The sequence below is a fragment of the Protobothrops mucrosquamatus genome, unplaced genomic scaffold (genome assembly GCF_001527695.2).
Source record: "Protobothrops mucrosquamatus isolate PMUCROS unplaced genomic scaffold, P.Mucros_1.0 scaffold194, whole genome shotgun sequence".
In the NCBI taxonomy this organism is placed as follows: Eukaryota; Metazoa; Chordata; class Lepidosauria; order Squamata; family Viperidae; genus Protobothrops; species Protobothrops mucrosquamatus.
Window position 1 is genome coordinate 288,719 of NW_015386550.1, and position 18,268 is coordinate 306,986.

General features: G+C 34.2%; 1 protein-coding gene across 1 annotated transcript in view; it reads left to right on the forward strand.

The window, feature by feature from the left end:
• The window catches only part of RBL1 (RB transcriptional corepressor like 1), a 30,066-nt gene extending 11,798 nt beyond the window's left edge, over positions 1-18,268 (forward strand). Inside the window, exons 11-23 of the mRNA XM_015813779.2 lie at positions 1,598-1,701; positions 2,191-2,328; positions 3,637-3,801; positions 3,989-4,124; positions 6,209-6,445; positions 7,059-7,264; positions 9,366-9,542; positions 10,693-10,764; positions 10,890-10,965; positions 11,926-12,056; positions 14,329-14,493; positions 15,184-15,369; positions 18,179-18,268. Of these exons, the coding sequence (XP_015669265.1) occupies positions 1,598-1,701; positions 2,191-2,328; positions 3,637-3,801; positions 3,989-4,124; positions 6,209-6,445; positions 7,059-7,264; positions 9,366-9,542; positions 10,693-10,764; positions 10,890-10,965; positions 11,926-12,056; positions 14,329-14,493; positions 15,184-15,354 (1,778 nt within the window). The 3' untranslated portion in view covers positions 15,355-15,369; positions 18,179-18,268. The remainder of the gene's footprint in view (positions 1-1,597; positions 1,702-2,190; positions 2,329-3,636; positions 3,802-3,988; positions 4,125-6,208; positions 6,446-7,058; positions 7,265-9,365; positions 9,543-10,692; positions 10,765-10,889; positions 10,966-11,925; positions 12,057-14,328; positions 14,494-15,183; positions 15,370-18,178) is intronic.

Here is an 18,268-nt window from a genome sequence, read left to right on the forward strand (position 1 = left end):
TATATATATATATATATATATATATATATATATATATATATATATATATATATATATATATACACACATAGATAGATAGATAGATAGATAGATATAGATATAGATATAGATATAGATATAGATATATAAAATTATCCTAAAAATGCGAATCCCGGGTATATTCATAATAAAACTAGAAACACGGATCACTGAAAGTAAACATTTATTTAAAACTGAGCTTTCATCAGCGCCTGCTGACATTGTCAAGAGTGTAAGCCAGGAATGGGAGGCACGCTCTTATAGTCTCTGTGAAGCTAGCAGTTTAGCTAACGAGCGCGTTACAGGTCTATTCAGCCCCCGCCCTCCCGCAATCAATTTTATCGATCCTATTTCCGTCGGGCTGGTTGACGTCTGTTTTAAGTTTTGGCACTTTGCCTCTCTCTACTCGCTCCACCTGGCAGGAGAGTCCCGCCGCTCGAGCAACTCTTCTGCATGCGATACTGCCATTTCGGCTGGTCGCTCCTCCATCGTGCTGGCATCGCTGTCCATGTTGGTCAAATGCCCTCTCCTGATGTCCATGGGTCCGGTCTGCCTCCTTGTCACTTCCTGCTGTGCCGATGTATTGGCCAGTGAGAGGTTACGATCCTCTGCCTCCCTGTTCGCGCCAGGGGGAAGTGACCGTTGGTTCATCCATTCAGTCCTCCTGCATGATAATACATACTGGCGCAGTGTCTGGTAAGCTGGCAATAACTCAATATGCCGGTTAACAGAATGTTTAACAGGCGGCCGCCCTTTGTTGTATCATGAGCAATGACTCTGGCCTCTGCAAAATTGAAAGTATGGTTGTGCTCGATGGTGTGAGCCAACGTAAAGAAAAACGATCGCAGGTATGGGCTCACACACACACACGTATGTATGTATGTATCATTCATTTTTAATGTGCGCCAGTGTGTTCACAGGAAAAAAGTGATGATCTTTATGTTATCTTAATTGTAATGATAATATTTTTCTTCTAGTTATAACTCCTTCCTTTTTAAATTAAAGAATGGCAGTTGAAATGGGCCCAAACTTTTACCTATCCCAGTCTTCTAATTTTACAATAATCTCCAAGAGAACTTGAAAGAAAAACATTACTGTAGTGCAGTACTTATCTGCTGATGTTTCTGAACAAATAGGCAGATTTAGCAAATTTTGGATACTTCTGTATTCCAAATCAAAAGGAATCTGCACGATGAGTGCCACTGCTCTTTCATATCCTAATATGAACTTTGGAATATGTTACAGTGTCTTTTTGTTATTTGACAATTCTGGCATATATTTATCCACTGCTTTGATACTGGGTTTTTCTAACTTGTTAAATATCTCCTGCATTTATAGGCCTATATTCATTTACTCAAATATAGATGCTATAAGCAGTGGAATTTGTTTTTTGATAATTCTACATAGAACTTATTCTTTAAGATCTGAAGCCTTTAATGCATTCTTGATCAATATGAAGTCACATACTGCTTTACAGAAAAATTGCAGATAAACTGGACAAGGTTTTAAGTATTAACCTTTTTATTTATGTATTTATTATTTATCATTAAATATTATCAATATTTGGCTTAATTTTCAGATTTTGCTCTTCACCGATTAAAATTGGCAGAAATTTTGTATTATAAAAGCTTGGAAACAATAATGATACAAGAAAAGCGAAGGCTGCCTGGCAAAGACATGTCTGTAAGTTCAGAACTATGGAGAAAAATACATTAGAACACTTTAAAAAAAATCAAACAGGGCTTTATAATTCACTTGTTATTTGCTGTAATAGTTTTCTCATTCTGAAAATAGAATTTGGCTTAAATGTATAATCTTATATAAGGTTTTTTGATGGAGCACATGCTGAGAAGAGCTCATAAGTAAATTTTAGCATTTCTGAAGATGCTAACCTTGTCAATTTTTTGAGAAACAACAATTCTGTAATTGAACCAAAGATCAGTATAAAGTAGCTTGAGCACATGAATCCTTGTTTATATTATTTTTCCTCCAGTTCATTTTCTTCTTTAGATCAGCGGTCCCCAACCTGTATGATGTTAGACATTCCCATAAAATCTAACCTCAGATGATTCCAAAGAATCGATTTGGCATCCCAAATATTTTTAAGAATTTAAAAATAAATGATATAATTTTGTATGATTATAGGTTTCAATTTTTTTTTCTTCTTTCTAGACCATTTTAGAACAAGATATTTTCCATTGCTCTTTGCTTGCATGTTGTTTTGAAATAGTGCTGTTTGCATATCGTTCACCAAGAACGTTTCCCTGGATCATTGATATTCTTAATGTCAAGCCATTCTATTTCTATAAGGTAAGCACAGAAAAAGCATTGATCTTTACACAAGATGACTTCAGCTTTTCCAAGTGGTCAATCAGCAAGCCCTGTTTTGTTTCATTTGTCATTCCATAATAGATAGCAACCAGTTCCAGCTCTTATTGTATGTATCAGTATAATCCACAGTTGATACTGAATTACTTTTACAAAAATGATGTGCAGTATCAACCAGCACCAAAAGAAATTGGCAACTAATAAAAAAAGGCATAACTGGATTATAGACTTGCATTAGAGGTCAGCCTTGTTTAGCTGTCCTGTTGGGGACAACAATTCCTCCACTAAGCAAAGAGGTTGCTGAATGGGAAATCACGTGATCGTGACTGCTTTCATGAGCTGTGGTGGTGCAATAGTTAGAATGCAATATTGCAGGCTAATTCTGCTGACTGCCAGCAGTTCAATCCTAACCCATTCAAGGTTGACTCATCCTTCCATCCTTTTGAGGTTGGTAAAATGAGGACCCAGATTTTTGCGGGCAATATGCTGACACTTAGAGAGTGCTGTAAAGCACAATGAAGCTGTATAAGTCTAAGTGCTATTGCTATTCTGGTTGGAAAGAGACAACACTTCTCAGTTTCACATCTTTGGCCTTTTTTTTTTGCCTTTTAACTCCTCCATTTAGAATATCTGCTTACTGTCTTGCACACATCAAAAGCAATGTGATTGTGGTGTTATGCAAACAACCTACAGTACTCTCTGAAATCTCTTCCTATCTAATCTCTACTATGCAGGGAAGTGGGAAGCAAGCAATATCTGTAGGCAGTTTGTCTGTCCTTTCCTATCACCACCTTCCCCCCTGCTCTGCTCAGGGGGTGCATACTGACTGTAACGGCAATCACATAACTGAGGGATGCTGTGAAGATGACATATGGTTGTAAATTGGCCATAATGTTGCTTTTTCATCACTATGATATCTTTGAATGGTTGCTGAACGAGTGGTCAGTAAACAAGGACTAGTTGTATCTACCTAATTATATTCAGATTAGTTTAATCATAATAACAGTTCTTATTTTACCCTGAGTTCTTATAAAATTGAAGCTGCTTATTTTTCTGGAAAACATTGAAGTGCTTAAGGTATGCAAGAAAATGGTTCTACATAAGGTCTTTTAAAAACTATTCATGGCAAAATAAATATTTTAAACAATCATTTACTGTGAAAAAAAATCAAAGGAATGCATTCATTTGTAAAATGAAACTCACATGAAATATTTTGTGCTCCTACATTGGGATAGATAAAATTTGGATTTGTATTATGTGTATGTGACTAAACTAATGTTTGCATTCAAGGTGATTGAAGTATTGATCCGTTCAGAAGAAGGTCTCTCAAGAGACATGGTAAAACATCTTAACAGCATTGAGGAACAGATACTTGAAAATCTAGCCTGGAGAGAAGACTCTGTACTTTGGGATGCCCTTCAAGTCTCAGAAGATGAGGTTCCTCGCTGTGAAGAAGTATGCTGTCAAGTAAACAATTCATATTTAAAACATGGAAATTACTTAAATCTTTCAAATCTGAAAAACTGAAAATACTGTATGATTAAAAAATGTTAAGATTCCTTGTATTAAAGACACGAGTTATAACAAAATTGTAAAATAGTATGATTTTTGCCTTTTGAAATTGTTACCTTTTCTTCTCCAGGTAATATTTCCAAATAATTTTGAAACAGGAAATGGAGGAAAAGGATTAGGATATCTTCCCATGATGCCAGCATCTCCTATCATGCATCCCAGAGTAAAAGAGGTTCGGACAAATCATGAGGGCAATCATAGACGAGGTAAGTTGAAGTATTATATTTTATATCTAAAAGAACATCTTGCTCAGGTACAGTGATAGAATTAGATCTAATTAAAGTCCAGAAGAAATGTATTTCAGTCTTTCTGAAAACCATGCAACTTAAAGCTTTTTTAGCTCAATTTCATTAGTGTAACGAAACTTGTTTGAATTATCATCTTCATCGAGTTTTCCACTGTGACATACCAAGGCTGTCCACCTGTGTATAGGCAGTAAGGGAAATACTGTTGAAAACAGTGAGACTAACTGCAAGTATGGATGTGGCTGATGCTGCTGATGTATCAGTTAGCTATTTCAGTGCAGCAGTGACAGGGAAAATATATATTTAAGTCAGTTTTGATTCCTAGCAACTGCTCCCTGCAGGTTTGCAGTATTTGGCAGCATTTCAGAAGTGGCTTACTAGGTCTTTCTTCCTAAGGCTGAGAGAAGTGACTTGCCTAAGGTTACCCAGCTGGCTTGTGCCCAAGGTGAGGCTAGAATTCACTTTCCTAGTTTCTAGTCTGATATCTTAACCACTATACCAAACTGTCTCTCAGATCTATCTCAAATATGTTAGGTATGTTTCTGCACATGTATCAATCCAATATGGGCCTCCCTTGTCCAGTCATTGCAAGAAACCCAGTTTTTTTAGCATCAAAACTATACCAATTATACTTTCAAAGGCCCCCCAACAAGTACATACTCAAGATTATTAAAGGAGATGTTCACATTGTTGGGCACGAATTCAAAAACAAATTAAGTCCACTAATTGGGTTTCAAAGAAAACAAAATTTATTGCTAACAAAGAAAAGAAAACAGCGGTTTGCAAAGCGCAGTGGATCTGAGTCAAGACTTCATGCAGGAAGTTCCCAAGCAACGGACCACACGCGAGCCACGTTGAGCAGTCATTTTTATACATCCTATCGCGATGCCCCATTTTCCTTCCCTTTTGGTCCCATTGGAAAGGCCCGCAGAGGTCACAATCTATCAGAAGCGCCTAACTGGAATACATTATCTCTGTCTTTGTCTGCTCAGGTTACCTCGACAGCCGACATACTACCATATATGGGCATGTTGTCATTCAGTAGAAATTCAGAGTTTGTTCTTTGGTTTTGGTGCACTCATCCTGTTTATTTTTAAAACATCCTTTTCCCTTGAACTGTTTCCGTCAACATGCTGTTCTTCTAATATGATTATAGGCCATGAACTGTTAGCAGTGCCCTTCTAGATGGGAGAGACTTGTCTTAAAAGAATTAATGGCCACAATGTGATATCAAAATAAGGACAAAGTAATATCTGAACATTTCAACTTCTCAAGACATTCTATGGCAGACCTTAAAGTGACTTTTTGGAAAAAATGCAATTTGAATAACACAATTGAAGAGATTGCTGGACTCACATCAGAAAATTTCAAGCAATCTTGAAGTCTCCACAAACACAATGAATTTTAACACATTACAGTTATTAATTGATAAGGTACTTGTAATCTTCTCATATGTAGCCTGCTGTTCCCTCCCACCATCCTATATTAAATCCTACATCAGTCTAGTTAGTTCATGATTTGATGAAATAAGTTGCATCTCATGAAAACTCATACCTTTCAATAAAATGTGTTAGAGAAAGTGCAACCAAATTGAAATGACAATAATTGGTATCAGGAAATGGATTCTAAAGCCATATGAAAGGAGGCTGAGTGATAGCCATGATTTTCACTGCCCCCTTGGAGGGGAATTCTAAATGAGTGAATTCTCAAAGAAGAGATCCTTCCGATAATGTCTCTTCATTCCTTATTTTATACAAACTGGGTATACTACATTTTCTAGTAAATTCCTTGGTTTGTAGAGAACTGTAAAATTCAGTTTGGATATAAATGTGACTGCTTATATAAACTGAAAAAATTTCCAGTGGAATATAGTGTTATAATTTATTGTAAAATGAATTTTATTATTATAAGATTACAGAAATATTATGTGACCTTCAGTGTTCTACTTTTGAACATTGTCTAGTTTATATCGTTCTGAATGCAAAAAGATTTTTGTCCCTCTGATTTACTGCATTTTGAAGTAAAGCTTTTTTGTTTTTTTTTAGATTTGCAGCTATTGTCTCCAATCTCCATTCATGACCGTTACAATTCTCCTATGGCAGGAAGTGCTAAAAGAAGGCTTTTTGGAGATGAAAGCCCTCCCACAAAATCTGTAGAAAAAAGATATGCTGAAGGAATAAAACTGAAAACAGACAAGCATATGTCTGTTTCACCTGATGAAATTGCTCTAAGTATGGCACAAACTACAGTAACAAGACAGAAAGTAACAATCCCATTACATGGTAGGTATGAAACAATACAGTTTTTGTTAGACTTTTTAATGGCAAACGGTAATGGTATGAACATTTTTGGAGTGAAATATTTGTCTTAAATAACTGATATAGATATGAAAAAAGAGCAAATTGTTGTTTAATTTAGTGTTACATTTTTTTTATCAGCAGGGATGGGGAAAGCTATTAAATAGCATTTTGTGTGTCTGGTATGCAAATAATTTAGCTTCTTATCTCTGGGCATCCCTGACGAAAGTGTTGGAAATAAAATATGAGCTCATTTGGGTAGCAAAAAGTCTTTCAGGACCTCTAGGTATAATCTTTGTAAAAATATATTGCTTTGGGGGCATCCATGGGGAAATATTGACACTATATTATGCTATGTCATAGGGGACAAATACACATTAATGTAAAGACAAAATACAGTGTTTATTGAGGCAACAATGAGAAACTTCAGCAGGCCCATGAATCACCTATTCCTAAATTATGTTAATCTATTGAAAAAATTAAGGTTGTATTAAGATGTAGAGCCTTCTGTATTGACTTATCATGCATTTTCAGAATGTTTATTTTAACCTAAGAAAGGATATCATAAACAGATCAATAATTTTTGCATGTATCTTAGGCAATATAAATGAGACAGGAAGGATCACACTGATACCAATTGCAGTCAACTTATCTGAAGATTGTAAAGTGGACAGCTATGGACAAGTCCCACTCAGTGCTAATGCTTTAATGACTGTTTGTCCACGTCAGCCTCCTCCAAGCGAACCTTTTCATTCAGCAAACAAGCCAAAGAAAACTGGATCTCTAGCACTTTTTTTCAGAAAGGTAGAATGTATTTGTAAATATGTTTTGTATTAAAATATTCCACCATGACCACTAGCAGAAATCTTTCATAAAAATAATCTAAACATATTAAAATCAGTAAAAGCTATGCAAAGTAGAGTTATTAAAAGTCACAACACACTTTGAAAGCTAACATGAGATGAGTAATATTCTGCTTATAATAGATAACCTCTAGAAAATAAAAATGTTTGTCATAATCCAATAATTTTTATAATCATAATGAGATGAACTCAAATATGAATCCATAGTAGAATATAACTTGTCAAAAAGAACAAAGAATTGTAAAATAAAAAGACATTTGGAAAAGTACATTTGTGCAGATCTTACATATTGATGTTAGAAGCTTATAAACCAAAACAGGGAATTTAAGTGTATGTCTGGATTCAAACTCTTTAGGAAAAAGAAAATACACAAAGCACCAATGTAGTATAACAACTTAAAGATCAGAAATATGTGAGGCAGACCTCTTGCAGAATGGTTATGGAGAGAAACCTAAAATATTTTTATATTTGGAGTATTCTTTCCCTGGTTAAAATTCTCAAAGTGGTGTTGAAATTAGAATAAGAGAGATATCCAACAAGAATACAAGGCAATTCCTATGACTTTCATATAGTTTTCATATCAATGATAAAGAGATGAACTTTTTAAAAACTCTAAAAACTGATCTAATTGAGTTGGTTGTGAAATCAATTTAGGATTAATTTTAAGTGGCACTCATCACTTGATCTGGAATAGATTAGTTTGACTACGGTGCGTTCAGATATAACATATACATACATAACTGAAAATTGCTGAGGAAGTCAAACAGACCTATTGAACTTTAGAATAAGAAATTTGAAAAAAAAGAAGGAGATGGAGGAGAAACAGGATCAATGTTCCAGAATATTTGAGACTTATTTAAAACAATAATCATAAATGCTCATCTGCAAACTAATTGCAAGTCAGAAAATATATAACAAAATAACAGAATTGGAGTTCTTCTAATTCAACTCCTTCTCAAGCAAAACCCTATACTATTTCAGACAAATGATTGTCTTAAAAACCTCCAGTGTTAGAGCACCCACAACTTCTCAGTGCAAGTCGTACCACTGATTAATTGTTCTAATTGAACAATATTGTTCAGTGATATCTTAATATAACTGATGATGATGTCATGATTAACAAGCAAAAGCAAGAAAGCTATTAAAGGTGACCAGAAAAATAGAAGGCAAAAAAAGAATACAAGCTTGCATCCTCAAAGAGCAGAAAAAATAAAAACAGTAAGGGAACAAAAGGCAAACACCTGCATGCACAGATATCTGCTTGGCTAATCTGTTCTGCCTTAATTGGTAAGAAATAGGAAAGAAAAAAATTGATGAAAAAATATGTCATTTAATAAAGATAAGACCCAATAAATGCCATATTTCTCTGGTAACTTTAGGAGTAATCTGATAGTTGCTATTTATATAGAGTTTCTAAAAGCTTGACAGAATTCCTATTTAAAGGCTCTTGAGTTTTAGTTTTCAAGATAAAAAATGATTACTATGTCTGCATTTGCGTGACTTTACACATGAGCAAAACCTGCCTTTATCTTATTTATTCAATAAAAAGACATGGGTAAAGGAGGCACCTCTCCAGGTGCTTTGCCATGTTATACACAATCAACCAGCCATTTGAGTACATGGCCAACATTTCAAGAAAAGTATAAATATCTGCGTAGCGATTAGTGGCTAGGGACAGTGGCTAAAGAAGGGGGAAAATGAGTTATTGAAAATTCTTCCTTGTGATTTTTTTGTTTTATTTTTTTCAGTTTTGTTTCAGTATTCTTTTTTTTTTACATTTTATGTTCTATACTAGCAATTTGAACAATGTTAAGTAACTATAATGTATATAATAAAATCTCATGTTAAAAAGAGTCTGGATCCAGTCATTATTCAAAGTATGCCTGAAAATAATTAAATTGCACAGTAATTTTCAGCATTATATTCATAAGCTTGCAAAAATTTTAAATTAGCAGCATATACCACTACTAATTTTTCAGAAGGGATTCAAATTCCTGAAAACAAACAAAACAAAAAAACCTTAGTGTGGCATTTCCTCTTAGGTATACAATTTGGCAAGTGTTCGATTACGTGATCTATGCTCAAAACTGGATGTTTCCAATGATTTACGAGGGAAGATATGGACTTGTTTTGAATTCACTTTAGTCCACTGTACAGATCTAATGAAAGATCGACACTTAGACCAGCTTCTTCTCTGTGCTTTTTATATCATGGCAAAGGTAAGAGAGCCTTCAAAATGTAATTTTTTAATGTTCTGAAATGAACTTTATAATACCTTATTTTAATAAATTGCTTAAAGAACAAATGTTCTTAAAATGTTTTTCATATTCCTAGGTTCTTTTTTTCCAGGTACTCTTAAGTTTTTTCTTTTGGCCAACTGAGCAGGATACTGTTACAATAGGTAGTAGGCTGTTTTCCATTATTACAACAGCATAGATTTTGCATAGTTATATGCAAAAAAGAGTTATGCTTTGAAAATAAATTGGAAAAGGTACTTCAAAGTAGGAGCGCAAATATCGCTCCTTTGTCAACTTTGTGCAATAAAGTCTTTTCTGAAGATAATGTAGCAACTGCAGTGATCCCTAAAGAAGATACCATTGCTTTAGAGGAGGGGGGTCAAATTCGCAACGTCACGTGATGTGTCACGATGTATCGCACCTTTTTTCCCATTGCCGGCAATAGGGTGGGCGTGGGTTCGGCATGACACATCTAGCCTGCGGGCCGGCAGTTTGATACCCCTGCTTTAGAGCTATATTTGGGTTCTTGCAAGCTCTGAAATATTTTTCACTTTTTTTCTGAAGTTCTGCATAGCCTCATTAAATAGAAATTTGATAGATGCCCTTGCATTTTGTACATAACCAGTCCCTTCCTATAATATACTTTTAACTGCAAGTACATGTTAAATAAAAGTACTACTACTTTTTGTTATCATACAGCTGTTCCTAACAACCTCATTTCAGTTTATATCTAATGTGTCTGTGACTGTTTGAATCAATCTGTAATTTCCATCCTATATGAGCTTTTTAAATTCCAAATTATGTGATTTGTGGAAAATGAATATGAAAAACATTATGAGAAGAAAAAAGCATCTTCTCTAATTTGTTAGAAGTGAGAAACTATGCGAGCAGTTGCTAAGCAAAAAAGACAAAGAATTCCTTTAAATACTTCAATTTTGTTAGGTGTGAATCCCTATGATATTTGAGGTCAAAATCTTTAGCAAAAATTCAAAAAGGAGAATAGAGAATAGAGGGTTTTTTCTAGTTGTGGTTATATCAAATGATTCTTCATTGAAAATGCTGTAGAAAGCTATTTTAGGTTTATGTACAGGAACCTTTTCTTTTTAATCAGTTACAACTGTTTCTTGTTCAGGTGTCCAAAGAAGAAAGAACTTTTCAGGACATAATGAAATGTTATAGAAATCAGCCACAAGCTAATAGCTATGTAAGTATATTTCAGCATATCTATAAATATTTTGCTTTTGTTATTCAAATACTATCTGCAGATTTAAGAATAATTCCAATCATGCTCCCTCAGATTACAAAATCTTGCTGTCTCTTGTTCTCTAGGTATATAGAAGTGTCTTACTGAAAAAAGTACAAGCTGATGTAATAGATGTAAAACATGAAAGTATATCAAATGAAGGTAAAAGGGTGGTGATTATGCTATACTATTTTAAGTTTAAATGTATACTTGACAATAGGATGCTCTTGAATGTTGCCTGATTATTCAAAATTAGATGGAAGCCATTTTCTTTTTAAATATCTCTATAGGTTTGAAAATACTATTTAATCTAAATTCTTTCCCTATAATCTTAAATTAAAACATTCTAACATATTTAAAGGCTGACTGTTACATAAAGGAGAGAATAGGAACAACCAGAGTAATATTCATGTTATCATACAAACAAGAAAATGTAGTTGAAAATTTAACCTGTAGGTTTAACAAATATGATCAAGATATTTGCTTTGTGACCTCCATTTTCTGATCAAGTAAAGCATTTTAGTTCATGATATAGGCAGTGACTAGGATTTTATAGATCACAGACCCAGAAATAGAATTAAATCTATTCTAAGAAGCATGTGGTTTCTTCAATATTTTTCCCAACATAAATGTACTTACTCAGAAGGATGTCTATCTTCAATAGGGCTTACTCTCTTAATTAATTCATGACATGACATTTAGCCATGGTTTCTTGCTGGGTTTTTTTCATATAGTGTATATACAGAAATCCAAATGAATGTGTTGTGCTATTTTGTTGCTAACAAAACCATAAGTGATACTGACAGTGGTAGGTAGAGGACCTGGTCTGTATTCAACACATAGTGATCTGATTATATCATGTATGTGGACTAGTTCAACTCATATTTATTACAAAACCATTTAGACTAGAATCCTATATATATGCATATAGGACTGACTTACATTCCTCTCATTGTGACTTGCTTCCAAATAAAGCATCTAACTGTGTTGTTTGCTTTCCTTAATTCTGCGGTTTGGGAAAGTGGTGGAAAGCCTTTGTGGTAAAGACAACATATTTTTTGCTTCACTTTTTAAATTTAAAAGCTTATTATATTTATCTTGTCTTCTCTCTTCCTTTCAAAGGTGTCTGTGGGAACGATTATAGAGATTTGGAAAAAGAAGAGAGAGGGGATCTTATAAAGTTTTACAACACTATTTATGTTAAAAAAGTGATAAACTTTGTATTGAAATATGTTTCCAACCATGATTATATGGTATGTGAATCTCAAATTTCCAGATGGGTTCATATAGTTTGATTATTGTTTTTTTTACGCTTATCTTAGATACTAAGAGAGATGGATTGCTTCTAACAATATACACATGTTCACTAAGGTTATAATTGTTGACCAGATTCCCAGCTTATATGATTAAGCAAAGCTGGTCATCTAAGTAATAGTCTTCAGCTAGAGAGTATTCTCCCACAGAGGGCAACTTTTACCTTTCCAAGCTCTGGCAAAAGCCACTTTATTCTCCCTATCCTTTTCATTTCCTTTATTTTTGCATGATTGAATAGTGTGACAATTTATTTAATACAAATTATAAATTAATACCAGGTTGCATTTGATGTGAGGCAAAATTCAATTAGTGCAAAGCTAATTGAACACACAGTTGAGGCTAGCACATTTGAAGTTAAAGTTAGTGCATATACAGTAGTTACTGTTAAGGTTTTAGACACTAGTGTTGTGTCTGCAAAATGAAGGAAATGGAGAAAAGGAAGCTCATTTTGAACACCCAAAACAGAATACAGTAGGTATGCTGTGGATTTATTTTTTAATGTTGTACAGTAATAATTGAAAAGCACATTACTTTTATGTTTTAAAATATTAATTGCCTATTTCCATTAAGCTGGAAACAATTATCCTATTTTCCATAGGAATATCTCTTCAACAAATTGAAGGATTCATTAACTCTACTACGGTAATTGCCCTACTTAGAGTTCTAAGTTGTTAAACTTATTATTTATCAGAATCTCGTAGTGTGTATGAATTTAGAACAAAGCAAATGAAAGATGTTCAAAGATAATATATAAGGATGGATTAGCTAAAATTTTCTAAAAATTAATCACATTTAATTAATTAAATTTCTATACCATTTTTTCATTCAGGAGCAGATGGCAGCATATATAGTGCTCCCTCCTAACCCTATTAGCATGGTTAGGCTGAAAGAGAGTGATTGACCCAGTGAGCTTCAGCAGCAGACGATGTCCAGAGTTTAGGTCCCCCTATTCCTAGCTCAATAACTTAATTATTACATTATCTTTCTAATCCTTTAAACATTTTTTGTAACCAAGAGAGACCTATCTTATAATGTACTTCAAAACATAACATTTCTATCTACTATCATTTGAATAATTGCAAATTGCTTTCATATATTATAGAGGCTAATTTCCAATAATTTTAAAAGTATTTTTGAAAAATCATTCAGTCATCTTGTTCTAATATTTAAGAATCCATAATTCTTTTTATTTTAATTACTGTAACATAGCATATTTTTAATCATTATGGAATAGTAATTGCAAGCATGAGTGGGGAAAATAGGCCTGAAATTCTTCTTCAGTTATGAAGCCCACTGAGTGACTTTGGACCATCACTGTTACCAACCTATTTCCTGGGGTTGTTACAAGTATTACATTTACAGCAGGCATGGCAAACTCGTGACGTCACGTGACGTCGCGCAACGTATTGGGCTGGTTTTGCCATTGCTGGCAATGGGGTGGATGCGGCTTCCATGTGATGCGTCTGGCCCGTGGGCCGGCAGTTTGACACCCCTGATTTACAGGAAGAATATGTCATGCTTTGATCTCTTGAAAGAAAGGCAAGATATAAATGCAATTCATAAGTTAAAAATAACTGTATTTCATAGATAATTTTCTTTTCACATGCTATGTTTTAAATGTATATATTTTAATGGGAGCTTAAAATCTCTGAAAAATATACTATGCTTGTGCATTATGAGTTAAAACCTCAGTAACAAACACTGGAGTTCAGCTGAACTATCTGATGTTGATTTTGCTTTATTTTTTGTAAATAATGGCTACAGCTTCTAGAAATCTTAAGTGAAGAAAAAAGAGCTGCCAGCTAGTTGGGGTATAAAATAACTTGGGTAAATAAATTATTGTCATTTTTTTGAGCTTCAGTTAGGTGAGAGGTTAACTGAGAGAACACATGGATACAAAATACAAACAAATATCACCAACACCGTATTTCAGAAGCAAACAAAAACCCCTATTGTGCAAGCCTTTGTATTGATTCTAGTTATCTAAATAAGTTTGTTAAAGACAACTTTATTACACACAGCTAGTACTATGGGGGAAAAAAATCCTGAAATATTGCCCTACATCTTGTAACGTCTGGATGCCAAAAGGAATAAAAGCAATAATTTTAAAAGAGCAGCTCTCAGATGCAAAAGAGTACCAATTCTGAGTTAACGCACATTAATTCAAATTATAATAGAAAAGTATCTAAGTGTAATCTTTTTTCTCCCAAGGTGGAAGCACCTCCGCTTTCCCCCTTCCCCAGCATTAAACAGCTACCAGTATCTCCTCGGCGAATTTCTCAGCAACATTCTCTTTATGTTTCACCACACAAGAATGGTTCTTGCCTGACACCTAAGAGTGCATTGTTATATAAATTTAATGGGAGCCCTTCTAAGGTAAGATATACGTTTCTAACAATTAAGAGTTAAAAACATAATCCATAAATGTTGATTTCAGTGTAGTCTTTCTGGTCTTTTTTAAAGGTAGATAGAAATATGATAAAGGTTAAATATTAAGCTGAAAATTTGAAAGTGACTCAGCTGCTACCTCAGTCTCAGCTTGTGCTTCAGTAACATGCATTGACATGAACAATGGGGAGGATGGATGGGAGGGGTTGCTTGGGAAAGCGAAAGTGACTGCTGCTTGGGGAGAGGAATTGCTGTATCTCCCCCCCCCCACATCTCCCCAGAAGGCTGTTTCAAGGTCACCCAGCTGGGAGAAGAAAGCAGCTGCGTACCAACCTATGCTTAGAGTGACCATTCTCAAAACATTTTGCTTGAACTGATTAGGGGTGGGGGCAGAGATGGAAGGCAGCTAAGAGAGGGAAAAGTTGAACTTATGAATTTTGGTGTGTGATTGTAATGCACTGGCTTCTAATAAAACTATATCTTTCTCAAGCCAAAGATCGTTTCTGTTTAGAGGTTTAAGTTGCAGCAGGTCTGGCAGTGACAAAAATTAGGCTATTATATAAAAATATTAACTGCAATATACAAATGTATTTTGAAAAATCAAAACCTAATAAAACATTAAGCTCTTTTAACTGAAATTTAGTATTATTTTTGACTGTGATGTTTTCAATTTGACAGAGTTTGAAGGAAATTAACAATATGATTAAACAAGAAGGACAGAGACCTAAGAAGAGAGCAATATCAATTGATAGTGACACAGAATCACCAGCTAAGAGACTTTGTCAGGAGAACGATGATGTTTTGCTTAAACGTCTTCAAGATGTTGTCAGTGAAAGAGCAAACCATTAAATCAGCAAAGATGCTGTGAGCACCAAAGTTTTCTTGTGACTCAATTTTCTGTCCTTCCTAACGTTTTTTATGTTTTGTAGCTAGACGGTTATCAATCAATGTATTAGAATTTTAGGATGCTCCATTATAGAAACAAAATTTATAGCAGTTATGAATTTATGTCATTATTTTGAAGGTTTTGATTAGATCTATATTTAGTAATGCATTTTAATGTAACAAAGGTTATTGGAATTATGTGAAAGTAGGAGCTTGTAAGAAAATCTTGATTTTAACATGGCTTTCTCAACATTTACAATGCCTATTATTTCCTGGCATAGTAATTTGGGTTTATGGTTCACTTCAAAATATTTTGGTATTATTGTTTAAAAGAATATTAGGATCTATGCATTATTTTAATACAAAATAAGATAAGATACAGTTAGTCATTAATACAGTAAAATACGGTGTTTAGAATAGAGATATTTCTCCTGTTTGATAAATGCTTTGAATAAGCTGTTCTGTAAAGCAGGGGTCCCTATCCCCAGGTGACGCCCTGTTTGGAACCGGGCCATGCAAACGTCAGGCGAACGTGTGAGCATGTGCAGCTCCGTTTGCGCGAGCGGCAGGCACATGTGCCCACTGCTTGTCCAAATGGAGCTTCACATGCTCTCCCACTGCTTGCGTGAAACCATCCCCTTTCCCCACCCTGCCGCCATCTTTGCCGGTGGTCCGCAAAGCCAGAAAGATTGGGGACCGCTGCTGTAAAGCACTGAAGTCTTAGCTCCTAATAGAATGGCAGTCTTTGTACAGGATAAGCTGGAGTAGGATTTGAGGTAATTGATTTTAGTTTTGCTACCTAGGACAATTGTGTGAAAATATACCTTCATTATAGCCTATGTTGGTTTACTTTATTCTAAGTTAATTTCCTAAAGGCGATACTGAGCCCTCTGTTGAATAAATGGATGCACTCCTTGTCTATATACTGTATAGAGTTTAAGAGAGCTGCTTCTGCACTATAGCTGCCTATGCACTGTATAACATTTGTAAAAAGCATGTTACTCATACCATTTATAATTAATATGGTTTCTCACAGGGAAAACCTGTCTATATAATACATTATAGTTGCTTAGCTAAGACGCAGTTGTGTCTGACTGTGGCATCTCAAGTGTTCCTCCCCCCCCACCCAGAAGGCTGAAGCATTGTCTAAGTATCTTCCTCTGCTCTTAAAATGGAAAAATATTTCTGCTGTATCAAAGAGATAAAAAAGCATCATGTTGCTGTGTTTATCTTACCATTGGCTAGGTTTAAAAAAGATTTTCCAGCATTTGTTGAGAAGCAGAAAAAAACCCTATAAACTTATGAATTTTTTTTTCTCCCTTCATCCCCAAAAAACCTAGCAAATACTGAAGATGATTTCCTAGGAAAATACTTTTTCTATTCATTATCAAAAGTTTTGATAAGTCAAGGAAAATTATGGCTCAATATCTTAAGGTACTCCAGCCTTCTCTAATAAACTACTTGATAGCTCTAAACAGAGTCAACCACCTGCTAAGCAGCTGTAAATTTTAATATTCTTTTAAAATAAATTTTTCAACCTGAAAAGCTTATTTTCCTTTGTGTAGTATCTACACAAAATGTAAGCCTTATCAAATTAAATGTATGCATAAGATCAATATGAAATATTATAAGATTTTAACTGTAGTGTTTCGTTTGGCTACATTTTTTTAAAAAAATGCTGAATATTTTTATAAAAAGGGAAATTCATTAGAAATATTTTATGAAAATTAGAAAGAAGTTCATCATAACTGTAAAGGATCATTCTCACTTCAAATATATTAAAAGTCAGAACCATAAAATATTTTATATTTCTCATTCATATATAGAAAGGTTTAAATTTTACTTTTGTAACAATTTAATCAGTTCTAAAGGATTTTTATAGTTAATTAGTACTCCATAGTATAATGCATTGAGATCTGTCATTTAATAAACCACAAAGCCAAATAATATGCTAAAAATGTTTTACAATAGACATAAATATATTTATAAAAGATGTATTTTTCCTTTGGGGAGGAAAAGTGTTTTACCTTTTGAAATATTGGCTTGTTATCACAGAATGTGGCATAAAACTATACTCAGAGTACAGTTGTTTCAATTATATGCAGTTGATTCTTTATGTTTCTTTTCCAGTCAATCAATCTTTATGTCTTACTTTTCTCTCAATGATATAAATACATTCAAGGCAGGGGAGGTGACTATCTTGGGATCTTCAAAGAAAAAAGTGTTCTTCCAGACCTTTAGCTTTTTAGAAAAAGAAAAAGAAAAAAAAAGAAAACTGAACAATGAGTTCTGATAGGATTTAATGCATGCCAATAGAGGTAGCTGGAGATATTAGATCAGTAGACAGAAGCAGTCTGTGAGCAGACATAGCAGCTGCCTCCACTAACTCTTGAGACTACCTAGTGGCAGCAAAGAGATAACAGAAATCCCTAATTTATGAATGCCATTTAGTGGTTGTCTGATTTTTAGTCCTGTTCTAGCAGTACAGCTCCACTCCTAATAGAGTAGTCCAGTCTACCACTGATATACAACCCCAGACATCAGAATAGGTCTCCCCCTTCAAATGTAGCCATGTTGATGACTAATGTTTGGATGGAGGCCTCAATCTCCAAGAGGTTTGCCTTACTACCCATGGAACTCTAATTATAGCCTTGCTTGCTTTATTTATTTGTCCAGTATTCTCAGGTCTGACATTAAAAGTTTGGTGCTGAAATTTGGCTTAATTATACATTAATAATTTATATTAATTGGGGTTTTATATTAATTATAATTTTTGTATTAATTACAGGTTGACTATGATATATGACTGATGTTCCTGATTAAAAATTGGGTTTATTTTCTTGAACTTAACCCTTTGGATCTATCCCTGTAAATAGAC